This window comes from Callithrix jacchus, chromosome 18 (assembly GCF_049354715.1).
Source record: "Callithrix jacchus isolate 240 chromosome 18, calJac240_pri, whole genome shotgun sequence".
Taxonomy (NCBI): domain Eukaryota; kingdom Metazoa; phylum Chordata; class Mammalia; order Primates; family Cebidae; genus Callithrix; species Callithrix jacchus.
This window is the reverse complement of record NC_133519.1, coordinates 8,275,035-8,296,664: the sequence shown is the minus strand read 5'-3', so window position 1 is coordinate 8,296,664 and position 21,630 is coordinate 8,275,035. Positions and strand designations below refer to the sequence as shown.

Genomic DNA, 21,630 nt, shown 5'->3' with positions numbered 1-21,630 from the left:
TGTCTGGGAATACTGGTGGGGTGGCACCTTCAATCTCTGGGCTGGGTGGGGTCTTAGGAGGAGGATTATACTGAAACCTTAAGCAAAGTAAAGGAATTCTTTCTATTCACTAAAGCACTTTTTTTGGTTTGCTGATTATAGGTTTTTGTTTGGCTTTGTTTTTTGAGACGGAGTCTCAATCGCCAGGCTGGAGTGCAGTGGCGCGTTCTCAGCTCACTGCAACCTCCCAATCCCTGGTTCAAGCGATTCTCCTGCCTCGGCCTCGGGAGTAACTGGGATTACAGGCACATGGCACCATGCCCAGCTAATTTTTGTATTTTTAGTAGCGATGGGGTTTCACCGTTTTGGTCAGGATGGTCTTGATCTTCTGACCTCGTGATTCGCCTGCCTCGGCCTCCCAAAGTGCTGGGATTACAGGTGTGAGCCATCTCGCCCCGCCCACTGACTGATTATAGGTTTAACTTGTCTTGTCTCTGCTGCTAGACTGTGAACTCCCGCAAGGCTTTTATGTCGTCAGCACTGATAAGCACCCACATATTTATTGAACAAATGCTGCCAACTATAAAATGCTGTGAGGTTTTCAGTATATAGTACTGGTTAAGTTGGTATTTTCATGGATCCAGAAACAGATTTTTTTTTTTTTTTTTTTAAGATGGAGTTTTACTCTTGTTGCCCAGGCTGGAGTGCAATGGCCCGGTCTCAGCTCACTGCAACCTCTGCCCTCTGCCTCCTGGGTTCAAGGAATTCTCCTGCCTCAGCCTCCCAAGTAGTTGGGATTAAAGGCATGCACCACCACATCCAGCTAATTTCGTAGTTTTAGAAGAGATGGGATTTCCCCAGGTTGGTCAGGCTGGTCTCGAACTCCTGACCTCAGGTGATCCACCCGTCTCAGCCTCCCAAAGTGCTGGGATTACAGGCGTGAGCCACCGCGCCTGGCCCAGAAACACATTTAATCTGGGGCCTGCATATGAGTGATCAGCTTGGTTGGTTTGGGGCCTCTGGAGGGTCCAAGGCTTTGGAGGAAGGAGAGTGGGTAGGTAGTTCAGAGAGGGTCAGAAAGATCCCTTTCGTGGGTAAGTATTCACCTTCAGCTACACCAAGGGTATGGGGACTCTGGTGGAGGTATTGTGCATGTGTATCTGCAGTACTTACTGCTAGATACGCTTTGGATTCACCGGCCCAGGCTTTGCCCTAGGAAGGGACAGTTGTCTTTTGAAGGAAGACTGCTTTATACGGTCAGACACCTGGATCACACCGCCGTAACAGCAGCATCCCACCACCCCAATCCCATACATTAGCGTGAGGGGTCACAGAGGGAGTGAGAATGATGGGATCCAAGAATCTCTTTTCTCCAGATCCACTCACACCAGGAGTTAATCGCTCCAGAGCCAGGCTCTGAGTCCCTCCCTCTCTCACCCGAGCTCCGCCCCGCTCCCCTCTCCGCGGTCCTGGCGGGCTTCCCTTGGAGGGGGCGGCCCCAGCCCGAGTGCTAGGCCGGGCGGAGCTCCGGCCCGGGCGGAGCCGCGGCCGCTGCGTCCGGCTCCGGACCGAACTTCTGCCGAGCGGACAGCAGCAGCGGCGCGGAGCCCCTTGCCCCCACCTCTCCAGCCCGCCCTCTGAGCCTCCCGAGCCCTCTCTCCATTCCCCCCAGCTGTGCTGGTAAGTCCCGCTCCCCGCACCAAACTTTTCCGCTGCGGAGCTGAGGTCCTGCGATGGGACCGCGAGCTGCATTGTGGTTGGTGTGTGGGGGAGGAGGAGTGGGAACAACTGAGCGTGGCCGTCTTGAACCGAATGCCGACTCCACGGCTTCCCCACGACGGATCGGCGCTCGCTGACTTCCCGGGCTGGAAGAACTCTGGATCGTAGTTGCTTAAACTTTACGTAGAGCTGGAGACGAGGGTTTGCGCTCCAACTTCGCTGCCCCCTCCCCCATTTCTCTCAGGTCTAGCAGTTCCGGATACTTTCCCTCCATCTTTCAAGGATCTTTGGCTCCCTAAAAGCTCGTCCCCTCCCAACTCTGCTGTGGCAAAGCCACCCTCCACCGGGCACTTCGGGCCCGCCTCCTTCTCCGTTGCCTTCGGGGACCCCGCGATCTTCGGGGCCTTACGCTGCCTCGGAGGCCACCCGTCCTGCCAACCCGCCGCAGACGTGTAGCCGCTGGGTCCGCTGTGGAGGGAGGGGCTCAGGCTGGGGCTAGTCCGAAGCCCGGCGGGCGGGGCCGGGAAGGGGAGGTGTAGGGGGCCGGACGGGGCGGAGCAGGCGGCATTTGCGGCCGGCGCCGGGGTGGAGAGTTGTGCGCCGGTCCCTGGGCCTGAGCTCCGGCTCCGGCTGGGGCGCCTGCGATGTCTCAAGATGGCGGAGCTGGGCGAATTAAAGGTACCGGCCCCCTCCCCCACCCCCATCTGGCCTGAGCCCGGCGGTGCGCCGTGTCCGGGAAGCGACCGGGACTGGGTGCCGGGGCTCGGGTGGGCGCCGGCGACGTGGCAGGGGCGGGCGGCTGAGGATGGGAGAGAAGTGGCTGCGAGCGAGGAAGGGGCTGCGGCGGGCTCCGGGGGCGGGGCTGCGGGGCAGATGTAGGGGTGGGGCCGAGGGGAATTGCAGCTGCTGGGGGCTGAGGCGCAGGGGGCGGGGACGAGGGGCAGCAGGCGGATTTAGTAGCAGGGGCAGTTGTTGGGGTAGGGCCAGGGGGAAAAGCTGCTGTAGAGGCATCCGGGCGAGTCCATCGAGGCCGAGAGATGCGACAGCAGGGGGCAGATGCAAGGATGGGACCGTGGGGCAGATGTGGGGGGGGCTCCGAGGGAAAGGCAGCCGAGAGGATAGGGGCTTTGGGGGTGCTCTCGGGATCCGAGCTTTGGGAAATACCAGTAGGCGGCTGAGATGTAGGGGGCGGGGCTGTGCGGGCCGACACCGAGGGGTGGGGCAGAAGCATCCTGGAGGCGCGGAGGAAGGTGCTGCCTTAGTGAATCGCGGTGTTTGGGCGGCGGCAGAGGCACGTGAAACTGTGGGATAGAAAGGAGGGAAGTTACAGGGAAAGCTAATGGGGAAAAAAAGACAGGACCGAGGAGATAAGGATGGGGAGAAAGAGGAGCAAGTTTCTCATCACGTTCCACAAAAGGGGCCCAAGACAAAGCCTCCTATGAGAAGAATTGTGTAGGACCAGCATGCCCTGCCCACGACATGACCTCCTGGAGATTCACAGAAGGGAGTCCCCTAAGGAGAGCGCTCCCCTTCTGCCTCACAGAGTTTTGAGGATGACCACGTGTGAGGACATCTGATAAAACCTTAAACCACTGGCTTCATCCCCCTGCCTCCTGGCTTGCTTCTTCTGCCCTTTGCAATGAAGCTATGGTCCTGGGCAGGCTGGAGGTCTAGCCACTGGGCCCAGTTACCTTCAGAGAATTTGCGATTCTGTGCCCTGACTCAGAGGCTTTTTCTTCAGCCAGCCAGGGCCTCTGTTTAGAGCTCTGCCCTCTCCTCTTCCACTCCTACAGGGGGGCTGTAGGTTGTAGCGGGGTGTTACTTTCTCTATGTAGGAGAGAAGCGGGATAATGGTTCCTGACAGACAGAGAGTTATCAGGCAGGATACCTGGACTCAGCGGTTTACTGTTAACAGCCCCCCACCCCCAGACCCAAGTTTTGGTCCTGTTTCCCTTCCAGAAAAATAGGACTAAGTCTCACAGAAGGGGCGGTTATATAAATGATTCCAAGAAAGGATCTGGGGGAGTTATGAGCATTGAACCCTGACCTGAAAATCCTGGCCACAAAAGCTTCAGAGGCTTGGGGGAAATAGCCTAGGCAAATTAAGGTGATTGGGGGGTGGGCTGAAGGGCACAATCCTCCAGCCACCTGGCCCCTTTCTTCCCCATGGGTGAGTCTGGCGTGAATTGTCTCCTCTCCCTGGTTCTCCCTGTCTCCTGTCCTCTTCCCAGGAGGCTGGGATGGGTTTGAGAGTCTGAGAAAGGGCAAGAGAGAAGATAAGCAGCTTAAAGGACAGTCCAGACTAGAGGCAGGGATGGTGGTGGGATGCTGCAGTGGACTCGGAGGTGTGCCTGAGGATGGCTTCTTGTCTGCATTCCCTGCCCCACTCTGGCTGCTTGCAGGCCTGGGAAGATAGTGTTGTTCAAGCTCTGGCGGGTGGTGATCTGCTGACCTTTGGGTTGCTAAAGTGGGGCTGAGATGTCCCTTTGGATAGGTCGACCACCTGGCAGTAATCCACTAGCTTAAAGCATCATCTTCCCCATCAGGGAAGGTGGAGGGAAAAAGGCACTGCCCAACTGGTAGCTCAGCCCATGTCTTGGCAGGACAGGCCTGTGCGAGGTAGGATTCTCAGGCTCCTGTGTTCTTCTCCACAGCACATGGTGATGAGTTTCCGGGTGTCTGAGCTCCAGGTGCTTCTTGGCTTTGCTGGCCGGAACAAGAGTGGACGGAAGCACGAGCTCCTGGCCAAGGCCCTGCACCTCCTGAAGTCCAGCTGTGCCCCTAGTGTCCAGATGAAGATCAAAGAGCTTTACCGACGTCGCTTTCCCCGGAAGGCCCTGGGGCCCTCTGATCTCTCCCTGCTCTCTTTGCCCCCTGGCACCTCTCCTGTAGGCTCCCCTGGCCCTCTAGCTCCCATTCCCCCAACCCTGTTGGCCCCTGGCACCCTGCTGGGCCCCAAGCGTGAGGTGGACATGCACCCCCCTCTGCCCCAGCCTGTGCACCCTGATGTCACCATGAAACCATTGCCCTTCTATGAGGTCTACGGGGAGCTCATCCGGCCCACCACCCTTGGTATGGCTCTTTGTGGTCCCTTAGTCTTCTGGACTCCATGGCTGTTCCCCAAACATTTCAGAGGCTTTAGTACTGTGGGATTGGCGGCATGGATGGGGGTGATTTCTGTGGCTGCCTGTGCATGGGCTTGGAATAACTGCCATTTTGTGTCCTCAGCATCCACTTCCAGCCAGCGGTTTGAGGAAGCACACTTTACCTTTGCCCTCACACCCCAGCAAGTGCAGCAGATTCTTACATCCAGGTACATTTCTTTCAGTCTTCCTGCCTCATCCCTGGAGGGTTACCCCTGGGCTCTCCTTTCTCACTTTCTGTCCTTCTGCCCTGCACTCTTCCCTGTCCATCCTCCTATTCCTACTTGTTTCTCGTTCTTTTGTATGTCTCTTCGCTGTCCCCTGGACATCTAACTTTCAGTCTCTCTGTCCATTCACCCCTGCTCTCTGGGGGCTCCATGCTGATATCTCTTCATCTTCTTCCCTGGTACAGAGAGGTTCTGCCAGGAGCCAAATGTGATTACACCATACAGGTGCAGCTAAGGTGAGTTCATCCTCTCTCCCTATGCTGGGTACCCACTGGGGGTAGGACTCAAGTGGGGGTATGACAGATACCCTATGAGATGTCCCTGCTCTGCCACTGGGACTCTTGTTGGATGCTGAGGGCTATAGACATCTATGACTGATTTTCTGGGGTTCCCTGTCTCTCTTCCACATTGAACTAAAGAAATCTGCTGGGCGTGTTGGCTCACGCCTGTAATCCCAGCACTTTGGGAGGCTGAAGCAGGTGGATCACCTGAGGTTAGGAGTTCAAGACTAGCCTGACCAACATGGAGAAACCCCGCCTCTACTAAAAATACAAAATTAGCCGGGTGTGGTGGTGCACACCTGTAATCCCAGCTACTCAGGAGGCTGAGGCAGGAGAATTGCTTGAACCTGGGGGGCGGAGGTTGTGGTGAGCCAAGATTGCACCATTGCACTTCAGCCTGGGCAACGAGAGCGAAACTCCCTCTCAGAAAAAAAAAACAAGGAAAGAAATTTCTTCCCAGTCTTTCTTACTTTTTCATCTCTCACCAGGTTCTGTCTCTGTGAGACCAGCTGCCCCCAGGAAGATTATTTCCCCCCGAACCTCTTTGTCAAGGTCAACGGGAAACTGTGCCCCCTGCCGGTAAATGCTTTCCCCTTCTCTGTCAGTAATCCTTCGCCGTTTCAGTTTATAAATATTAACTACAACACTATTCTGACAGAGAGACATGCCTAGCACAGTGCCTGGCATATGGTAGGTGCTCAGCTCACTGACTGAGTCAGTACCATCTCGAGAATATTAAGATAGGGCTGAACAAAGGTTCTGTGAGAACTCAGAGGAGGACATTAGTTTAACCCAGAGATTTAAGAAAGACTTTTTTTTTTTTTGAGACGGAGTTGTTCTGTTTCCCAGACTGGAGTGCAGTGACACAATCTCGACTCACTGCAACCTCCGCCTCTCAGGTTCAGGCGATTCTCCTGCCTCAGCCTCCCGAGTAGCTGGGATTATAGGCATGTGCCACTATGCCCAGCTAATTTTTGTATTTTTAGTAGAGACGGGGTTTTACCATGTTGGCCAGGCTGGTGTCAATCTCCTGACCTCGTGATCCACCTGCCTTGGCCTCCCAAAGTGCTGGGATTACAGGCGTGAGCCACCGCACCCTGCCAGAAAGACTTCTTTTTTTTGAGACAGAGTCTGACTCTGTCACCAGGCACCAGCAGGCTGGAGTGCAGTGGTGCGACCTCAGCTCACTGCAACCTCCATCACTGCAACCTCCGCCTTCCGGGTTCAAGCAGTTCTCCTGCTTCAGCCTCCGAGTAGCTGGGACTACAGGCGCATGCCACCACACCCAGCTAATTTTTTTGTGTTTTTAGTAGAGACGGGGTTTCACCATATTGGCCAGGATGGTTTCGATCTTTTGACCTCGTGATCCGCCCGCCTCGGCCTCCCAAAGTGTTGGGATTACAGGCGTGAGCCACCATGCCCGGCCCAGAAAGACTTCTTATGAGTTGTGACCCCAGAGCTAAGAGTTGGAAAAGGTGAGGCATCCCTATTCCTCCTCCTCAGGGCCTCAGTGAGTGGGTTTCTATTTTTTTTTTTTTTTTTTTTTGAGACGGAGTTTCACTGTTGTTACCCTGACTGGAGTGCAGTGGCACAATCTCAGCTCACCGCAACCTCCGCCTTCTGGGTTCAAGCAATTCTCCTGCCTCAGCCTCCCGAGTAGCTGGGACTACAGGCGCGCACCAGCATGCCCAGCTAATTTTTTTGTGTTTTTTAGTAGAGACGGGGTTTCACCTCATTGACCAGGATGGTCTCGATCTCTTGACCTGGTGATCCACCCGCCTTGGCCTCCCAAAGTGCTGGGATTACAGGCGTGAGCCACCGCGCCCGGCCTTCCTATTTTCTCAGTCAGTAAATAAGCTCTCCTTTCTCCCCAGGAGTGACCCCACTGACAGCCCTAGACAGTGCTCCAGTTTTCTGAGCTACTGTATGGGCCTCCATCCCCTTGCTCAGTCCCTCCAGTGAGTGAATAACCCGAGACAAGATATCTTTCGTTGATACAGCAGAGCTCCTTCCCACAGCCACCTCTCTCCTGACCAGTCCCTCCCTTCTCCAGGGTTACCTTCCCCCAACCAAGAATGGGGCTGAGCCCAAGAGGCCCAGCCGCCCCATCAACATCACACCCCTGGCTCGACTCTCAGCCACTGTTCCTAACACTGTTGTGGTCAATTGGTCATCTGAGTTCGGACGGGTGAGCACAGCTAAAGCAGGGTGCCTGGAAAAGCCTGCTGGGGGCAAGGGAACCATCCAGTGTCCTGGGTTGGGGAAGCATCTTCCTCTTTATGCATCTGTCTCTGGTCCTCATGGAACAAAGGTGGGCAGTGGTGGTATGAGAAGCGGAGGCTAATTGTCTTCCCCCTGCTTCCAAGTAGAATTACTCCTTGTCTGTGTACCTGGTGAGGCAGTTGACAGCAGGGACCCTTCTACAGAAACTCAGAGCAAAGGGTATCCGGAACCCAGATCACTCGAGGGCACTGAGTGAGTAATGTCTTAACCCCTCTTCCCCGCCTGAGCTGCGTCCGAGTCTCCCTGGCCCTCCAGCTTTCATAATTAAATCCACACCTCTTTTTATATACGCCTCATCAGGCTTCCAGGCTTTGTAGTAGAGGTTGGACCACTCCCAGGCAGTGAGTGACACTCTTGCATTTCCAGTGATATAGCTGCTTTGCACCTCACAGTCCCTAACTCCAGCCCTGCTAGAATATGGGCTCTCTGGACTGGAAAGAATCTTCAAGATCCTCTAATCTAACCCTCATATGATCCTTCAACTCCTCCAGGTCACCTCTTAACATAGCCTGAGTGTCACACAGCTATGTTTAAGCCTCTTCAGGGATGGGAAATCTCCCACACCCAGCCTTAATAATCCATGACCACTCCTGTGGGATGTCCCACTGGCCCTCAAAGACTCTTCACCTAGTAGCCTCTCAGCCCGAGCCATCTACTCCTGGCCCTACCAACTCCTGGGCTTCCTCCAGCCTTGTTGACCCCATGGCTCTGGCCTCACTTTTGTTTCAGTCAAGGAGAAATTGACTGCTGACCCTGACAGTGAGGTGGCCACTACGAGTCTCCGGGTGTCACTCATGTGCCCGGTGGGTAAAAGGGGAGAAGAGAACAGGGTGGGAAGGGAGTTGGGTTTAGCTTGTGGACTTTGATGAGGGTTCCTAGGGATACTGGAGTGAGGTTTTCTGGGATGAAGCCAGAGTGGGGCCTCTGACTAGAGAACTTGCCTCTCCTCAGCTAGGGAAGATGCGTCTGACTGTCCCTTGTCGTGCCCTCACCTGCGCCCACCTGCAGAGTTTCGATGCTGCCCTTTACCTACAGATGAATGAGAAGAAGCCAACATGGACATGTCCTGTGTGTGACAAGAAGGCTCCCTATGAATCTCTTATCATTGATGGGTAGGGCATTTTACTTACTCTTTCCTAAGACATTCACTAGGACCCCCTTTTCTTGGTTTTCTTTCTTTCTTCTTCGTGTGTGATTGAGTCTTGTTCGCTTGCCCAGGTTGGAGTGCAGTGGTGCGATCTTGGCTCATTGCAACCTCCACCTTCAGGGTTCAAGTAATTCTCTATCTCAGCCTCCTGAGTAGCTAGGACTATAGGTGCGCATCACCATGCCTGGCTAATTTTTTTTTTTTGTTTTTTTGAGACGGAGTTTCGCTCTTGTTACCCAGACTGGAGTGCAATGGCACGATCTCGGCTCACCACAACCTCTGCTTCCTGGATTCAAGCAATTCTCCTGCCTCAGCCTCCCGAGTAGCTGGGACTACAGGCGCACACCACCAGGCCCAGCTAATTTTTTTGTATTTTTAGTAGAGACAGGGTTTCACCATGTTGACCAGGATGGTCTCGATCTCTTGGCCTTTGGGATGGCCGCCTCCTCGGCCTCCCAAAGTGCTGGGATTATAGGCGTGAGCCACGGTGCCCGGCCCTTAATTTTTGTATTTTTAGTAGAGATGGGATTTCACCATGTTGGTCAGGCTGGTCTCATCAAATTCCTAACCTCTGATGATCCACCCACCTCAGCCTCCCAAAGTACCGGGATTACAGTGCCCAGCCTGTATTTCTTTTTTCTTTTGCCTGCCACCTCCTTCAGCGTTTTAGGACCCCTTTTTAATTTGTATGACTTACTTCCCTCACGTGAACCCCAGTTCTCACCTTAACTCCTTATCTCTCCCTTTTTCCAGTTCGTGTATGTGTGTATGTCCGTGTGTGTGGAGTAGGAGGGCAACATTAAGGACTTAGTATATATACAAGGCATCTTGCTGAGCACTGTGCAAGATCCTCTCAGTAACCCTATGGATCAGTGGCTCCTGCCTGTAATCCCAACACTGGAAGGCTGAGATGGGAAGATCATTTGAGGCTAGGAGTTTGAGACCAGCCTGGGCAACACAGTAAGACTCTCTGTGAAAACATTTAAAAAATTAGCCAGGCATGGTATAATAGCTCATGACTGTAGTCTTAGCTGCTCAGGAGACTGAGGCGGGAGGACGGCTTGAACTCAAGAGTGAGGCTGCAGTGAGCTATGATTGCATTACTACACCTCAGCCTGGGCAACAGAGTGAGACCCCGTCTCAAAAAAAGAAATAACCCTATGATTGGCTAGTGACACGCACCCAAGGGAAAAAAAAAACCCGTGAAACAGGCAGTATCATTACAGAGGAGGAAACAGGCCTAGAGAGACCGAGTCTTGCTCAAGGTTAGATTGTTCAGTGGTAGAGTCAGTGTACTGAACTGTCACGGTACATCACCTATAACAACTACTGAGTTCCCACTGAGCCTTGCAGTAAGGTTCTTTGGAGGGCCTGGATGTTCTGATCTTTTGCTCTAGCTAGTCTTTTATTCTTTTTTATTTTATTTTTATCATTATTATTATTTATTATTATGACTTTTTTGAGACGGAGTTTTGCTCTTGTTACCCAGGCTGGAGTGCAATGGCGTGATCTCAGCTCACCGCAACCTCCGCCTCCTGGGTTCAGGCAATTCTCCTGCCTCAGCCTCCTGAGTAGCTGGGATTACAGGCACGCGCCACCATGCCCAGCTAATTTTTGTATTTTTAGTAGAGATGGGGTTTCACCATGTTGACCAGGATGGTGTTGAGCTCTTGACCTCGTGATCCACCCGCCTCGGCCTCCCAAAGTGCTGGGATTACAGGATTGAGCCACTGCGCCCGGCCTATTTTTATTTTTTATTTTTTGAGATGGAGTTTCGCTCTTGTTACCCAGGCTGGAGTGCAATGGCGCAATCTCAGCTCACTGCAACCTCCGCCTCCTGGGTTCAGGCAATTCTCCTGCCTCAGCCTCCTGAGTAGCTGGGATTATAGGCACGCGCCACCATGCCCAGCTAATTTTTTGTATTTTTAGTAGAGACGGGGTTTCACCATATTGGTCAGGCTGGTCTTGACCTCCCAACCTCAGGTGATCCACCCGCCTTGGCATCCAAAGTGCTGGGATTACAGGTGTGAGCCACCATGCCTGGCCTGCCCTAGCTAGTCGTAACCCCTTTTCAGAATCTACATTATGGTTTTTGTTCCCATCTCCTCTGCCCCAGGTTTTTTTTTTGGTTTTGTTTTTTGTTTTTTTTTGAGACAGGGTCTCATTCTGTTGCCCAGGCTGGAGTACAGTGGCGTGATCATAGCTTACTGCAGCCTTGACCTTCTGGCCTCAAGTGATCCTCTCACCTTGGCCTCCCAAAGTGCTAGGATTACAGGCATGAGCTGCCACACCTGGCCCCTAGTGCCTTTATTTATTTATTCTTACACAAATGTGTAGAAAGCCAAAGACCCAGTGCCTTCTGGAGATGGTTTATGGACTTCTGTCTCTCTGTTCCTTTTGTTCCTTGTACTACACGTTAGTACTCAGATTTCTTTTTGAGATAGAGTTTCACTTTCACCCAGGCTGGACTGCAATGGCACAATCTTGGCTCACTGTACCCTCCGCCTCCTGGGTTCAAGGGATGCTCTTGTTTTAGCCTTCCGAGTAGCTGGGATTACAGGCACGTGCCATCACACCTGGCTAATTTGTATTTTTAGTAGGGATGAGGTTTCACCATGTTGGCTAGGCTGGTTTTTAACTCCCAGCCTCAAGTGAATCACACCCCTCTACCTCCCAAAGTGCTGGGATCACAGGTGTGAGTCACTCGCCTGGCCTCAGATTGTATTGATTTTAAAACCTACTACTTAGTTTGTAAAACCCTTTTATATACCTTCTGTTATTTGATTCCAGCAACTGAGAGAGGTTCAGTAGGATGGATAGTGTCCTTATTTACAGATGAGGAAACTGAGGTACAGGAAGGTGAGTCATAGAACTCTCTGGCTACTGTTGCACTCATCTCCCAGCCCCATGAATTTTCATCTCTCTCCTCCCCCAGTTTATTTATGGAGATTCTTAGTTCCTGTTCAGATTGTGATGAGATCCAGTTCATGGAAGATGGATCCTGGTGCCCAATGAAACCCAAGAAGGAGGCATCTGAGGTTTGCCCCCCGCCAGGGTATGGGCTGGATGGTGAGTGAACCCCTGTTCCCCAGCTGAGCTAAATCTTGGCTGGCCTCTTCTCTGAGACATAGTCTTCTTACTACCCACAGGCCTGCAGTACAGCCCAGTCCAGGAGGGAAATCCATCAGAGAATAAGAAAAAGGTTGAAGTTATTGACTTGACAGTAGAAAGCTCATCAGATGAGGAGGATCTGCCCCCAACCAAGAAGCACTGTTCTGTCACCTCAGCTGTCATCCCAGCCCTACCTGGAAGCAAAGGGTAGGAGAAAATTGGTTGAATCTACAGCAAAAGGGACAGGGGAAGAAGTCAGAAATGCTTTCTGAGCATTGAACCCTGGAGCAGGGGACATATGGAGGGGACAGAGGGAACCTGGGGACCTGAGCTGGGTGAGGGCCTCTGTGGATTGCTGGCTGCCTCAGCTCCTTTCTACCCACAGAGTCCTGACGCCTGGCCACCAGCCATCCTCGGTGCTAAGGAGCCCTGCCATGGGCACGTTGGGTGGGGATTTCCTGTCCAGTCTCCCACTACATGAGTACCCACCTGCCTTCCCACTGGGAGCCGAAATCCAAGGTATGACATGGATCATCAGATGGGCCCCGCACTGCCACACCCTCTCCAGAGCCGCATCAGAGCCTCCTGCTTCTCCTGCAGGGGGCCGCAATCCAAGTGCTTTGTCTCTTGGGGGTCAAGGGGTCAGGTAGGAGGTTGATGATGATTTTTCTTTTCCTGCCAGGTTTAGATTTATTTTCATTTCTTCAGACAGAGAGTCAGGTAAGTGTTCTTTCTTCAGAAGGTCTCAGATCTCTGAAGCTTCCTTTCTGGGTGCTGATGGGACCCTTGTATCTCTGAGGATCTCTGGGGATGTAAATCTGCTTTTCTATGAGGAAAGTGGGGTGTTGGTAGCCTGCTTCCCTCCTCAGCCCCACTGGTAGTTCCTGGGATTCCTGCGTAGGCCTTCCCAGATCCCGTTACTCTCCTGCCGGGCCTGCTCGCCCCCACCCGCCCCGTGTGCACTTGCAGCACCACGCCTGCCCCAACCGGACATTCCAGACATTTCAGACACCCACGAAGCCAAGAACCTAGCAAGCTGGAGGAGCTCTCTCAAGGCAGGGAAAGGGGTAGGGTGTGGGGAAGTAGGAGTAAGAGGGAGAGGTTCTCCTGCTTCTCAGAGAATACCCTGGGAACCACAGGGGCTGATGGCTCCCATATGGCATTTCTGAGTGATTGGGAGGTGGGGAAGTCAGGATGAGATCTTAAACTACGCCCTTGATTCGTCCTAGCACTACGGCCCCTCCGTCATCACCTCACTAGATGAACAGGATGCCCTTGGCCACTTCTTCCAGTACCGAGGGACCCCTGCTCACTTTCTGGGCCCACTGGCCCCCACGTTGGGGAGCTCCCACCGCAGCGCCACTCCGGCACCCCCTCCTGGCCGTGTCAGCAGCATTGTGGCCCCTGGGGGGGCCTTGAGGGAGGGGCATGGAGGACCCCTGCCTTCAGGTCCCTCTTTGACTGGCTGTCGGTCAGACATCATTTCCCTGGACTGAGTACCTTGGATTATGGAAACTTCACTTTCCGCCAACACTGAGCAGGTATGCTGTGGAGTCCCAAGCCCGGCTACTCTGATCCCTCTGGGGGCTCTGGCCAGGGGCCAGACAGACCTTCACAGATGCCTACTTTGGCCTCATCTCTGCCTGATGAGGCGAGCACCCAAAGGGTTAATATTTAACCTCTTTTTAAGGACACTGGGGTCTGTTTTGGAAATGTTCTTTAGATGGTGGCCATTCCTCTGGGTATGTTAACCTAGGCAGTGGGAGGCAAATGGGATGGGATGTGAGCTGGGAGAAGGCCTGAACCCCCAGCCTTGACTGTGTCTGGAGCCTTCTGGGGAAGGGGCACCTCTCTTGAACCCCAAATGCCCTCTCTTCTTACCCCCAAGCCCATGGCTCTATTCCTTCCTCATGTCCATTGTCTCTTCATGTCCATGCCATTCCCTTCGGCCACAGACAGGTGGAAACACTGAGACAGGCAGTTTCAGAGATGGACAGAGAACTTTATTTTGGATTGTGGATGTGGATTTTTTTGTATTTAAATAAGAAAAACCAAAATACTCCAAAGATGACTTCCCCTGCCTCCTGCTTCCAGTATGACTGAGGAGGATGTAAGGCCTTAGCCATGATCCCCAGGGGTTTGGGAGTAGGGCCTGGCCTGTCGCCTGGGTCTCTCTCTATTTATATATTTAAGTTCACAGTGTTTCTTACGCCAGCCTGAGCTAGAGGCCCCTGGCCCTGTGGTTAGGCCCAGCTCATTCTGCACCTTTCCAGGGAGGTGGGAGGACACGGTGCCCTCCTTCCCACTCTTTTTCAGGCTCATCTAAGGCCTAAGACCTATGTTGTAATTTTACTTTTTATTCCCAAAGTTGTAGTGAAGCTCTCACCATAATAAAGGTTGTGAATGTTCTGTGAGTGTCACGGAGATGGGCGAGGGAGGGGATTTTACACTTCCCTTTCCAGATCCCCGGTTTGGGGGAAGAAGGTCCATGTTCCATTCTTCCTTTGCTGACCCTGGGTCCAGGTGAGCTCCACTTTCATGTGGTGGGGGTGTTTCAAGGATGAATTCCTAGAGAGGTTGTCCTTTCTCCCTTCCTCTCCCCCATGCCTGTAAAATCTAGACCATTCTACCCAGTACCGTGGAGCTCTCCAGTCCTTTTTCACTTTTGCCTGCCCAGATGTTGCAGCCAGAGCCCAAGGGCAAACCTGGTTCCAGTGCTAACCCTCTCCTTGTCCTCTGCCATGGTTGGGATCATCCGCAGCAGGGTGGACATGGGCAGAACCAGAGGCTGGGCGCTTCCATCCTTCTCTACTTCCACAGCACTGCATAGTGAAAACTCCTGTGAGGACCGTGCCTTGCAGCTCACAAAGAACTTCCATATTGGTTAGGTCCTCAGATCCTCCCAGCCACCACAGGGGGTGGGTGGGTGCTGACCTCATTTGCAGAAAGGAAACAGGATCAAGGGGGGTTAAATGACTTGCCCCTGTGTTAGAACTCAAGCTTAGACCTTCAGTGCTAGCCAGTTAGAGCAAGGGTCCTTGGGGTTTGATGGTCAGGGTCTTTGATTTCATGTGCCTTCTAAATTATCAGCTGACCCACTCTCCTTAAATCTCCCCCACACCACAAAATTCCATCCTGAGGAGAGGATGGATGCTGAACTTCTCAATGTGAATATGTTGGTGTATTAGCCCATGAGGGAGAAGCTCTTACTTACAGGACAGAGGGTGGTAGGTCCTCTGGGAGAAGTCTGGGTGTCTCTGTCCCATCCTCTGTGGCAGCCACTGCAGCAGCTACATCTGGCGTCAGCCACGTAAGGGCACTCACCTCACTTGGATTTGGTTGGATCCGGGCCTGGGGTCAGGTATGTTGACCCCTCAGTCATGGCCTCTCCCTGGGAGGCCTGTTTGTGATCAGAACCTACCCACAGGTGGCATGGAGAAAGGCAGGGGCAAGGGGAAAGGTACTTCATTATCTCTGACCACCGCCCGCCCAGCTGCCAATCACTGTCAGAACCAGGTTGCTTGGGCTCCTCTGAGCCCTGTTTCCTTCCCTCATTGCCAGCCCTACCTGCAGCTGCTGCTCTGACTCCTGGGAGATCACGAGTAGATACAGAACAATGTGATGGTATTTGGGTAAACCCCAGCTCAGCCTAGGAGGGTAGGCAGACTAGGAAAAGAAAACAGCAAAAGTGAGAACTTTCTGTCACTTTTTTTTTTTTTTTTTTGAGATGGAGTTTCGCTCTTGTTGCCCAGGCTGGAGTGCAATGGCGCAATCTCAGCTCACTGCAACCTCCACCTCCTGGGTTCAAGCTATTCTTCAGCCTCAGCCTCCCAAGTAGCTTGGATTACAGGCATGCACCATCATGCCTGGCTAATTTTTGTATTTTTAGTAGAGATGGGGTTTTGACATGTTGGCCAGACTGGTCTCGAACTTCTGACCTCAGGTGATCTGCCCAACTAGGTCTCCCAAAGTGCTGGGACTACAGGTGTGAGCCACCATGCCCAGCACTGTCTGTCACGTTTTGAGACTTTGCTAATACAGCTTTAGGGTGAAACAAAATGATGGCTAAAAGCTGAAGGCATGGATGGTACAGATGACACAGCAGGGACACGGTTGATGGTTATGCATTTGGGGACTCCAACCCACTTATGTGCCATTGTTTCCTTTGTAGCCAAGGCAGGTAGAGGCTGATCAATGGACTTTGGTGGGTAGCTGTTGGGGTCTCTTGGTTAACTATGAAGGGGCTTCTCCCAGCTCCTTGTCTCACCTCCCATAACCCCAAAGGGACCCAAGAGAACTGGCCCTGGGGCAGATGTAGTCCACTCTCCTCCCAAAGTTCTCGAAGGCCTCCATCCAGCAGCTGGGAGTCAGAGAGAACACATCAGAGTGGTTAGTGCCTGACTCTTCCGGGTCCTTTTGCTTGCCCCTCGCTCAGCCCACACCCAAGGTGGTCCCAGGCATTGGTCTTTTGGCTCAGGTCGGATCAGCTGGCTGGTTACCTCTTCCTCAGGTTCCACCTGCCCACCTGCAACAACAGTGAGACCAATAGGTAAAAATGGTGGCGGTCTTGACCAGGGACCCCACTGCTTACACTCCTCTCCCCTCCAGTGGACGCAGATGGAGTTGCAGTCACTGTGACTATGAACATGCCACATTTTGGGGCCCACTTCATCCTTGAGGCTGGGTAAAGCATTGTGGGGAAAAAGGGCAAGTTTCTTTCTTGTACGTGGGGCCTTGGCCTCAGAATACTCACCGGGGGGTACCCAGAGGTTGGGGGAAACGCTGAGGGTGCGTGCCCTTCTGGTCAGCAAGACAGTCTGGTCACTGGATTGCAGAATGACGGCCACACCCAGGTCTACACCTCGATCCGTGGGCAGCTTGGCCCCAGGGTCCCTGAGCTGCTGGTCCAGGACCGCAAAAGGGCAGAAAGGGGGTCGCTGGTGGAAGGAAACCAGCTGGGTTAAGGCTTCAGAAGTGGGGTTGGGAGTGGGCGTGCGTGACTTTCAAAAAGGGGGCTACACCACGCATTGGGGGTGTCCCACCCGATTTCAGTCCCCATTCTCGGCCCTTCATGCCCCCTCCTGAGCCCCCCCCTTCTGCCGACCTGGAGCGGAAGCCTAGCGGAGGCGCCCGGGAAGGGCCTGCTCGAGAGGACGAGCCGTCCTCGCTTCAAGCTGCAGTGAATGGGCCACGGCCCGAGCCCTGGCCTGGCTCCCAGGAGGCCACACACACTCCGTGCGAAGCTCGCCGACTCCGGACGCCCGGACAGGAGCAAATGCACCCGCGCCGCGGCCATAACGCGACTCCGGGGTCGCGGCGGCCCGCCTGGCGCCCTCTGGTGGCCCAGCGACGCTTCCCCTCCGAGCGTTTCGCGGAGTCGGAAGGAAGCGGGGTTTCCGAAAGTCCCCGGGAAATAGAGTCCCCAGGAAATACAGGCACAACTTTTGGGGATGACCCATGGGTATAATGTTAAACCACAGAGTACCTCTAAATGCTCAGCTGTTTCCTTCCTATCTTCTGTTCAGGACAATGACCCCCAGACCGAATGACTTCGGGACTGTCGTTACTTCCACCAGCCCTCAGCTGAACTGTAAGCACCCTCCGCAGCACTATGCACACCTGTTACAGCAGGCATCACCTCGAATGAATTATCTCCAAGAGAAACACGCCAAATAACATTCTTGATGCCACCTCTCCTTTCATTTCACTCAAATGGCAACCAAGTGCGCACGTTATCTCCTCCAACTCCCTCAAACCTATGTTCTCTCCAGCCTTCATTCATTGCCCTGGCTTAAGCCTTCCTCATATTTTGCCTGAAATATTGTTGCAAGTCTCCAAATAGTCCTCCCCCTACCAGTTCATTCTCTGCAGTGCTGCCAGAGTGATATTTTGTCTCGTTTTGAGGTAAAGTCTCGCTCTGTCATCCAGGCTGGAGTGCATGGGCGTGATCCCGGCTCACTGCAACGTTCACCTCCGGGTTGAAGCGATTCTTGTGCTTTAGACTTCCAGGTAGCTGAGATTACAGGCGTGCACCACCAGGCCCGGCTAATTTTTTTGTGTTTTTAGTAGAGGCAGGGTTTTGCCATGTTGGCCAGGCTGGTCTCGAATTTCTGACCTCAGGTGATCCACCCACTTTGTCCTCCCAAAGTACTAGGATTCCAGGCATGAACCACCGCACCTGACCACAGTCATGTTTCTAAAACACTGAACTGATTATATTGCTTCCCACTGCTTTTAGGACAAACTGTTTAGCACAGTGTGGCCAGAACCCACCAGTTCCTTGTCCCTTCCTATCTCTAGCCTCAATTCTGACAGACCCATCCATGACCTACTTTCTAATGCCCTGTATGTAGTTTCCCCAAGAAACAGACTGCTCTGGGATTCTTTCCTCATTTCCCTGGAAAGTCCTAATTAAAAAAAAATGGTATTTTTAAATTAATACATAACAGATGTACATGTGAGAATTTGATACATTCCTATAATCAAACCAGGATAATTCAGATATCACCTTAAATCTTTATGCTACGGACATTCAATTTTTTTGTTTTATTTATTTTTGAGACTGAATTTCGCTCGTTGCCCAGGCTGGAGTACAGTGGCGTGATCTTAGCTCACTGCAACCTCTGCCTTCCAGGTTCAAGCAATTTTCCCGCTTAAGCCTCCCAAGTAGCTGGGATTACAGGTGCCAACCATCATGCCTGGCTAACTTTTTGTATTTTTAGTAGAGATGGGCTTTCGTCATGTTGGCCAGACTGGTCTTGAATTCCTGACCTCACTCAGGTAATCCTCCTGCCTTGGCCTCCTAAAGTGTTGGGATTACAGGCTTGAGCCACCACGCCTGGCCTAAAGTTTTATTTTTATTTTTCAGATAAAGTCTTGCTCTGTTGCCCAGATTGGAGTGCAGTGGCATGATCTCGGCTCACTGCAACTTCTGACTCCTGGGTTCAAGCAATTCTCCTGCCTCAGCCTCCCAAGTAGCTGGGACTATAGGCGAGCACCACCACGCCCAGCTAATTTTTGTATTTTTAGTAGAGACGGGGTTTCACCATGTTTGTCAGGCTTGTCTTGAACTCCTGACCTTGTGATCCACCCACCTTGGCCTCCCAAAGTGTTGCGAGTACAGGCGTGAGCCACTACACCTGGCCTATTTTTAATTACATATATCTTAGAGACAGAGTCTTGCTCTGTGGTCCAGACTGAAGTGCAGTGGTGTGGTGATAGATCACTGCAGCCTCAAACTCCTAGGCTCAAGAGATGCTCCTGCCTCAGCCTCCTGAGTAGCTAGAATTACAGGCGTGCCCTACTGCACCAGCTAATTTTTAAATTTTTTGTAAAGATTAAATCTCGCTATGTTGCCCATGCTGTTCCTGAACTCCTGGCTCCAACTAATCTTCCCACCTTGGCCTCCCAACATGTTGGGATTGTCAGATTGACCCACTGTCCAAATTATTCTCTTCTAGTTATTTTGAAATGTACAGGAAATTAATAACGATGCCACTCTGCTGCTCTATCCAATTATCAGATCTTATCTCTTCCAACTGTGTATTTGTGCCCATTATTCACCTCTCTTCATTCTCCCCATCCTTCCTAGCCTCTAGTAACTACCAATCTACTATTTTCTTTTTCCTTTGTTTTTTTTTTTTTTTTTTTTGAGACAGAGTGTCACTCTGTAGCTCAGGCTGGGTACAGTGGCGTGATCTTGGCTCACTGCAACCTCTGCCTCCTGCCTTAGCCTCGTCAGTAGCCGGGATTATAGACATGTGCCACCATGCCCAGCTAATTTTTTTCTTTTTGGTATTTTTAGTAGAGACAGGTTCACCATGTTGGCCAGGCTGGCATTGAACTCCTGACCTTGTGATCCACCCGCCTCGGCCTCCCAAAGTGCTGGGATTACAGGTATGAGCCACCATGCCCAGCTCTACTCCCTGTTTTCTTGAGATCCACTTTAGCTCCAACGTCAGAGAACATGCAATATTTGTTTCTGTACTTGGCTTATTTTACTTAATGACCTCCAGTTCCATCCATGTCGCTGCCAATGACAGGAATTCTTTCTAATGGCTGAATAATACATACATTTTCTTTAGCCTTTCATCTATTGATGAGCACTTAGTCAACTGATTCCACGTTTTGGCTACTGTGAAGTACTGTAGTAAACAAGGGAGTGCAGGTCTCTTTCTCATATATTGATTTTTCTTTTCTCTCTCTCTCTATATATATCCAGTAGTGGAGTTGGAGCATACAGTTCTATTTTTAATCTTTTTGAGGAACCTCTGTAGTCTTCCATAATGGCTGTACTAATTTGCATTCCCAAGAATGTATGAGGGCTCTCCTTCTTCCGCATCCTCACTAGCATTCATTATTCTTTCTTCTTGATAAAAGTCATTAATTGGGGTGAAATGACATCTCATTGTGGTTTTGATTTCCATTTCTCTGATTAGTGATGTTCAACAATTTTTCATATACCTGTTGGCCATTTGTCTTTGAAAATACCTATTCAGATCTTTTGGCCATTTTGCCAGGCTGGAGTGCAATGGCGTGATCTCAGCTCACTGTAACCTCCGCCTCCCGGGTTCAAGCAATTCTCCTACCTCCGCCTCCTGAATAGCTGGGACTACAGGCGCATGCTACCATGCCCAGCTAATTTTTGTATTTTTAGTAGAGATGGGGTTTCACCATGTTGGCCAGGATGGCCTCGATCTCTTGACCTCTTCTGGCCATTTTTAAGTTGGACTGTACTTTTTGCTACTGCTTGAGCTCCTTGTATGTTCTGGTTATTAATTCCTTGTTAGTTTGCAAATAAAACATCTTCATCTTTCAAACTACACATTGCCACTTTGTTCCCTTTCCTGCCTGACCCTTTTCCCTTTCTGGTCTCTCTGTACATAGGATTTACTCTTCTGTAGCACCCCAATACTTCCTGGTATTTGTCTCCTCCTGCTAGACTGTGTGCTCGAGATTTATTCATCTTTGTATTCCCAAGGCTTAGCCCAGTGCTTGGCACAAAACAGGTGCTCAGTAAATGATGGTGACTGGCTTGAGGGCAGAGATGGTGTCTCATCTATCTTTGTATGTTACGATTAGTATGGTGGCTGGCAATTATTTGGCACTCAAGTGTTTAAAGAATTAGAAAACACATTGGTGAGAGAAAACTGAAGGTATTATAAAACATCCGACTGCTTTAAGTGAATTAAAGCTGCTGGGACAGATGATATCCATGATACTGACAGAGAATTTAGTGTTGTCACAGAAGAGGAAGACACTAATTTACTGTGTGCTTTACATATGCCAGGTACTGGGCTGTTCTACGCACATAGTTTCAGACGTCTTAGAAGCCTAGTGCTGACAAAATGTGGCTTCAGTCCACAGATTCTAGCATGACTGCTTGGGCCAATCCACCTGCTAACTCTGAAAACATTTTCCTCTACTCTGTGATAGTCTTTCACATTCCCTACACAGTATGTATGTGTGCATGTGTGTGTGAAAAATTACAGCTCATCAGCCTGGGCAACACAGGGAGACCCTGTCTCTACAAAAAAATTAAAAAATAAAAAGTTAGCCAGGTACGTGTGGTGCATACCTGAAATCCCAGCTATTCCAGAGGCTGAGGTGGGAGGATTGCTTGAGCCCAGGGTCAAGGCTGCAGGGAGCCAGTGATTGCACTATTACACCTCAGCCTGGGTGACAGAACGAGATACTGTCTCAACAACAACATATATATATATGTATATATAGTTCTCAAC

At 51.7% G+C, this 21,630-nt stretch overlaps 2 protein-coding genes and 1 long non-coding RNA gene across 7 annotated transcripts; 1 reads left to right on the top strand and 2 right to left on the bottom strand.

The window, feature by feature from the left end:
- Positions 1–1,517: 1,517 nt before the first annotated feature.
- On the top strand, positions 1,518–21,448 carry PIAS3 (protein inhibitor of activated STAT 3). 4 transcript variants are annotated; one of them, XM_078355440.1, is made up of 15 exons: positions 1,518–1,659; positions 4,353–4,770; positions 4,927–5,011; positions 5,254–5,304; positions 5,838–5,928; positions 7,403–7,537; positions 7,719–7,824; positions 8,362–8,435; positions 8,584–8,744; positions 11,715–11,848; positions 11,929–12,097; positions 12,276–12,409; positions 12,573–12,610; positions 13,120–13,431; positions 17,416–21,448. In XM_078355440.1, exons 2-14 carry the CDS (start codon positions 4,356–4,358, stop codon positions 13,384–13,386), a joined length of 1,860 nt encoding a protein of 619 aa, XP_078211566.1. In that variant the 5' UTR covers positions 1,518–1,659; positions 4,353–4,355; the 3' UTR covers positions 13,387–13,431; positions 17,416–21,448. The 4 variants fall into 4 exon arrangements, with proteins under 4 accessions (XP_078211566.1, XP_078211565.1, XP_017821678.3 ...); XM_017966189.4 differs by lacking the exon at positions 1,518–1,659 and adding an exon at positions 2,262–2,376; XM_078355439.1 differs by lacking the exon at positions 17,416–21,448 and having other exon boundaries at positions 13,120–14,299.
- Positions 13,872–17,203, bottom strand: NUDT17 (nudix hydrolase 17). 2 transcript variants are annotated; one of them, XM_002759830.5, is made up of 8 exons: positions 16,995–17,203; positions 16,644–16,827; positions 16,390–16,415; positions 16,158–16,250; positions 15,458–15,556; positions 15,105–15,241; positions 14,560–14,712; positions 13,872–14,444 (listed from the first exon to the last, which is right to left on the bottom strand). In XM_002759830.5, the coding sequence occupies exons 1-8, from the start codon at positions 17,184–17,186 to the stop codon at positions 14,273–14,275; spliced, it is 1,056 nt and encodes a 351-aa protein (XP_002759876.2). In that variant the 5' UTR covers positions 17,187–17,203; the 3' UTR covers positions 13,872–14,272. The 2 variants fall into 2 exon arrangements, with proteins under 2 accessions (XP_002759876.2, XP_035135351.2); XM_035279460.3 differs by having other exon boundaries at positions 13,872–14,824.
- On the bottom strand, positions 17,333–17,852 carry LOC144580182 (uncharacterized). Its single transcript, XR_013529303.1, has 2 exons — positions 17,745–17,852; positions 17,333–17,509 (listed from the first exon to the last, which is right to left on the bottom strand). It is a non-coding gene; the product is annotated as an uncharacterized LOC144580182 (long non-coding RNA).
- Positions 21,449–21,630: the final 182 nt, after the last annotated feature.